The sequence below is a fragment of the Melopsittacus undulatus genome, chromosome 3, assembly GCF_012275295.1.
Source record: "Melopsittacus undulatus isolate bMelUnd1 chromosome 3, bMelUnd1.mat.Z, whole genome shotgun sequence".
Taxonomy (NCBI): Eukaryota; Metazoa; Chordata; class Aves; order Psittaciformes; family Psittaculidae; genus Melopsittacus; species Melopsittacus undulatus.
The window spans coordinates 97182500-97188499 of NC_047529.1; the positions used below are offsets into that span (position 1 = coordinate 97182500).

At 38.5% G+C, this 6000-nt stretch overlaps 1 protein-coding gene across 1 annotated transcript in view; it reads left to right on the plus strand.

The window, feature by feature from the left end:
* The window catches only part of LOC101875429 (opsin-5-like), a 29552-nt gene extending 24032 nt beyond the window's left edge, over nt 1-5520 (plus strand). The window contains exons 4-6 of the mRNA XM_013128056.2: nt 1227-1331; nt 4202-4425; nt 5080-5520. Of these exons, the coding sequence (XP_012983510.1) occupies nt 1227-1331; nt 4202-4425; nt 5080-5520 (770 nt within the window). The remainder of the gene's footprint in view (nt 1-1226; nt 1332-4201; nt 4426-5079) is intronic.
* Nucleotides 5521-6000: the final 480 nt, after the last annotated feature.

A 6000-nucleotide genomic window follows, 5' to 3' on the forward strand; every position in this document is an offset into this window, starting at 1 on the left:
AGGAACAAAGTAGTAAATGCTTCATACCTGGCACTGTTTAAGGCCAAGCTGAACAGAGCCTTGGGCAATATGTTGTAGTGTGAGGCATCCCTGCCCATGCCACAGGGGTTGGAACTAGATGATCTTGAGGTCCTTTCCATCCATAACCATTCCGTGATTCTATGATTCGTAAGTATTTCACACATAACCAAAGAAAATACCACAATGTATGGCAAGAGTAGGACAGATTGAATATTGTGTACAGAATGATATTCTAGCTTAACCTCAGCCGGCAACCCTGTACCACACAGCCATTTGTTCATAACACCCACCTCTCCTCTGGTAGGATGAGGAGAATCAGAAGAAGAAAAAACTCATGAGTTGAGATTGAACAGTTTAATAATAATAATAGGAAAGAGAGAGAGAGTAATAAACCCCAAGAAACACAAGTGATGCACCATACAATTGCTCAACCACACACTGACTGATGCCTAGCCCATTCCTGAGCAATGGTCGATGGCTACTGGCCAACTCCCCCAGTTCATATGCTGAGCATGATGTTCTGTGGTATGGAATATCGCCTTTGCATTCAGGTCAGCTGTCTCGGCTGTGTCCCCTCCCAAATTCTTGTGCACCCCCAGGTTACTCACTCACTGGTGGGGTGGGGAACAGAAAAGGCCTTGAGTCTGTATGAGCACTGCTCAACAATAATGAAAAGATCCCTTAGTTATCAACACTGTTTCTAGCACAAATCATAAACATAGACTCATGCTAGCCACTATGAAAATAATGAATTCCACCCCAGGCAAAACCAGCACAAATGGCTAATGTGGTCTGAGAATCTAGTGTATTTTAGCTTTTCAACAAGCAAAAGAAAATCTTTTGAATTTAGACCTAGCTTGTTTTTTTCTACGTAAAATTTAACATACAACTGTTTTCTGCTTTTTACAAAATGGCAAAACGTAAGTCTGGCGTAGAATTTGCTAATTCTGCACTACACAACAAGCATATTTTCTCCTGCTTTAGAGCCATTCACTTCCACTGTTCACAAATGGCCTTGAGAGCTAGCCTGACAAATGCCTTCAAATTTAAGCTTTTCTTATGAATATGCTTTATTTTATTTTTTTGGTCTTATTTTTAAATGGCTGCTTTCCCCTTATTAGTTGTTGGTATAGGAAAGCATTTAGATTTCAGAGATATGTTTGCCTTTCTAAATACTGTTTTCTAACCAAACCATGCCATTGCAGGTCACTGCATCAGCAACAGCAGCATGACGGTGTCTCTGGTTCTCATTTGGGTAGCAGCTTTCTTCTGGTCAGGAGCTCCATTACTCGGCTGGGGCAGTTACACAGGTAACAGGTATCTTTCAGTTGTAACTATCTGGCACCTATCTATTTAACTGGACAAAGATTTTTACATTTCTTTCTTGCTGTTTATGATAAACCAGACCAATTATCAGTGGAACTGAGAGAATCATTCATCATGCATGACATATGTGCAGAGTGTTGCCTGCTTTGGTATCAGCTATAAAGAGATTTATTTTTTTCTTTAAAGATATTACAGGAAATACTTGGACCAAGTGCATATTACCTGTGAAAGAAAAGAGAGGCCAGAAATATTTGGCATGGTAAAGCAATGAAATAAAGGAAGCTATCAAAAGACATCCTTCAAAAACTGTCAAGATTAGGGAACTAGAAAAGAACACAGGTTCCAGCAAGTTAAACTTGAAACTATAGTAAGACAAGTCAGAAAGATCTGGTGGAAGTACTTGTTGAAAATACAAAAATTATAACAAAACAGCAGAAGAAAAAGTTGTCAGAAAGTCTGTCAGCCCAACAAGTGATTAGGGTGCAAGATAAGGCCATAGCATATATTCCCACACCAGAAAATTTCTTCACGAGAAAAAGCTGGAGAAATTGATTCACATTAAGTCTCAAAAAATTCAAGAAAACAACAATCTAGGAGCAAATGGTAATGATACAGGAGTCCTAACAACTTAAATCTTGTGAATGAAATTGTCCAATTGTTCAGTAGTTACATGATTGGATCCTGCAGGCATCTGCATCCTTTGAGAAGTCATGAAATCTGGGAAGACTTATTAAAGCAGCTGTAGGAATATACCCTCTTATCAAACATGAAGGTTTGAGACATCTCAAGACTCTTGAAGCATGGGTGTGAGAAAAGCATACACTTCTGTGATTGGCTAAATCATCAATCCTAATCAAATTGAGCCTGTTGTCAGGCTCAATGGATGTTCTGTTTGAAACCAAATCAATCTGTTTGTTAGATATGTATTACGTTATTTATGTTGCATATATGCTTTTGCATTATGGATATGTCAAACGTCAGGGTGGTGGACTGAACATTTTCTGTGCATCTTCTAGCAATCTGTGTTTTCTTTTTACATTAATCTCATTAGCTCTTCATTTGTTGGAGCACTTCAGGATTTCTGATATGCCCTTTTTGCCTTCCACTACAGCCAAGGACTTCTTGGGCATCACTGCCTTATCAGGATATCCAGCTACTCCCATGGATCCTGTTTGTACTTTGTGTTCAATTCCTTTACAGTGGTCTTCAAGACCACTTCTAGCAACACTTTCCCTTACCAATCATAACAGTTTCAGATTCCTGGGCTGACCCTAAACTCATTCCACAGAGGACATCCATAGAGATGCAGATGCTGAGCAATGGTAAATCCAGTATCAGGCAGCGGGTGCAGGCAGCGGGTGCAGGCAGCTGGTGCAGGCAGACCAGGATCTTGCTGATTTTTGGAAATGCCCCTTGCCAGTAGAGGAGGAAACAGAGCTCCAGATTCTGGCTCACAGAAAATCTGCAGGATTTTCTCTTCATGTCCTCTGGAGGCTGTTTTCATTTTTCAGTCAAAAAGCTTTGGAAACCAGAAACCTGGAATTAAGCCAGATTTTATGGTTATCTTTTTTAATATTGAGGTCTACTGATGAAAAAAGCAAAGGAGACAAAAATCTATTTCTGTTACTGAGCACATCCAGACAGCAGCACCTAGAGCTTTTGGTGATAAAAATACCAAGCTCTTTTTGATGAGAATCATAAAAAAGATTTTAATCTTTTGCTGCTTTAATTCATCCTGTCTAAACCTATCACCTGTGAGGAATTAAGGGATTTTTTTAAGGTTGTGGGTTTTTTTTTCTTCAGAATTATTCCTGGGTGTCAGTGATTTCTCATATCTCCAGGACTTGTTAATACTTGACTTACATAATTTTGGTTCATGCTTCATTTATATGTAATTCAATTTGCTGTGATAGCTGGCTGAAAAAAAAGAAAAAAACCAATACCAAACAGTTTTTTCCACTTAAAAAGAAAAAATATCAATTCACAATCTATAGAAAATCTCTAATGCTATTGAACTAAAGTTTTCTATCAGGAGACATTTGCAAACACATTAGAGGGTTAAAGAAGCCATAAAAGTATTCAAGTAGAGACTGCACCTTATTCCCACTTCCTTTCCCTGACGTACCTGATCAGCTAGTGTCCTTTTGTAAATCCCATTAGCTGCAGATTCTCCAGTATGCCAAATTTCTTTGCTAAAAGCCTGCAGTTCCTTTGTAGGTGCAGAACTGCATGCTTCCCATTTGATAAAAGGTCTCATATCTTTCTAAGTATTCATAATGTTTCATTTTCCTGTAATCTTTATCATTAGCTGTAGCAATTTGCTTTCATGGCTCTCACAGATTTCATTGCTTTTTTGTTTCTATTAAAAGCCCTTTGATATTTTTGTTTCCTACATTGCTATGTAAGTAGTGACTTTTTACATTTGGCTTATTATGTCTTCTCAATTGCTTGTTATGCTATTGCAGTGCTCATGTTAGGAAGTTACTGTGTAGAAGATTATGACAAGTACGAGTAGATAACACACAGCTATATCAAATCTACTGAATTATTATCTTTTTCTTTCTAGTTACGTACCACAGTTTCCTACCCAGAAACAATAGTCTGTACATTATGTATTTACACTGGAATACTAAACTGGACAGAACAATAATAGGCATTAAAACTTCTTATAGTCTTGCTGATCTTCAAAAATTGTTTATGTAGGAAATTATGTCACAGCTCATTAAATCATAAAGATCAATTTATTCTTTAGGGCTTAAAAGAAGAAAAATACAGCATTTGAACTGATAAATTAATCACTTAAAAGCAGATAAAAGTCCTGAAAATGCTAACCAACTTATTTTTTTCTTTCTAGATCGAATGTATGGCACATGTGAGATAGACTGGGCAAAAGCCAACTTCTCTACAATCTATAAGTCCTACATTATCTCCATTTTTATCTGCTGTTTCTTCCTACCTGTCACAGTCATGGTCTTCTCGTATGTGTCAATTATCAATACTGTCAAGCTAAGCCATGCATTAACAGGACTGGGTGATCCTACAGACAGACAGAGGAGAGTAGAGCGGGATGTCACCAGAGTGAGTTTGGGTTTCATATTGGGTGGGATTTTTTTCAGTGAAATCTGTCTTTCCAAAAATTGGTCTCAGAAAAGGAAAAGGCAAAAAAACAAAACAGCTGCATTGCATTTCTCTATGCTCTCTAGCAACAGAGTCTGAACTCAGTGAAGAATATGAGGTTTGTTGAAAACTACCCTGTCACTTGGCTCATATTGGTACTACATCATGTGAAAAATGATCTAAATATAATTGGAGTGAGTTATACAGCACAAAAGTTTGGTTTGGCATATGTTCTTCTCTGTCAGAAGTTACAATACTGCCGAGCATACACAGAAGTTACAGTGGAGCTTTCAATTTACTCATCATTGACATTAGTCTACCCCAAACCTTCTGAATTCATATAAACAAGCAGGGGACTGTAATTATTTTCATTTCATTAGATGACACATTGCTTAAGCACATCACCATGCCAAAATTTGATATACAGCTTCTACGTCTGTCTGGCTCCATCAAATCCAACCTTTTGCTTGCCTATATTCTGCTGTGAGCCATGCATTCAGGACGATCTGAACATTTCCCTTCCAGCCAAGTGTCCAAGCTATTATTCCCAGCGTATTGCTTCCCTGATGTAGTCTTCCAGAACAGATTTAAGACTGTTTTTCTTCTGTTTTTTAGGTTTCTATTGTGATTTGCACAGCCTTCATTATTGCATGGTCACCATATGCTGTCATCTCTATATGGTCTGCTTATGGTTACTCTGTGCCTAATCTTACCAGCATCCTTGCCAGTTTGTTTGCTAAGTCTGCCAGCTTCTACAATCCCATTATCTACTTTGGAATGAGCTCCAAATTTCGGAGGGACATTTTCATCTTGTTCCATTGTGCTAAGGAAGTCAAGGACCCTGTGAAGCTCAAACGTTTCAAAAACCTCAAGCAGAAACAACAAGAGCCCTCTCAGAAAGAAGAGAAGTACGCAGGAGAAATGCACCCAGCACCAAGCCCTGATTCTGGAGTGGGAAGTCCAACCAACACCCCACCTCCAGCAAACAGGGAGGTGGATATTGGTATTTTCAATACACCATCTAATAACCCTGATATTGAATGTGATAGACTGTAAGTTTTGCAGCCACTTCACACATGCATCCATTATGCTTGCATGCATTTATGTTCAGGAAGACCCTCTTCAGATTTGTGCTAGAGTGATTTCCTAATTCCCAGTCTGTCTGTTTCTTGTGATAGCACTGATGACTATACAACTCAAGCAAATCAGACAGTAAAGTGATATTTTCCTTCTATGTAGGTACAAAATGCCATGAAGCACATTACAATGTGCTGCAGCATACTCAGTGCCAGAACCGTTTGATTTTTTTCAAGTGTGCAGGAAAAGGAAAAAAAGGAAAACTGACTTGCAGAAATCAGGCATAAGTGAGCAAAAATAACTTTAATTGCTACCTAAATATGAAAAAAAACTATCTTGTTGGTCTGCAGTATTATTTCCATCTTCTCTGGCCTTCCCAGTGAGCATGGCCTGGCTGTAGCATTCAGAGTCAGGAAAGCTGGCCTTTAATTTTACTGATCTGCCTCCAAAGTGGTTTTC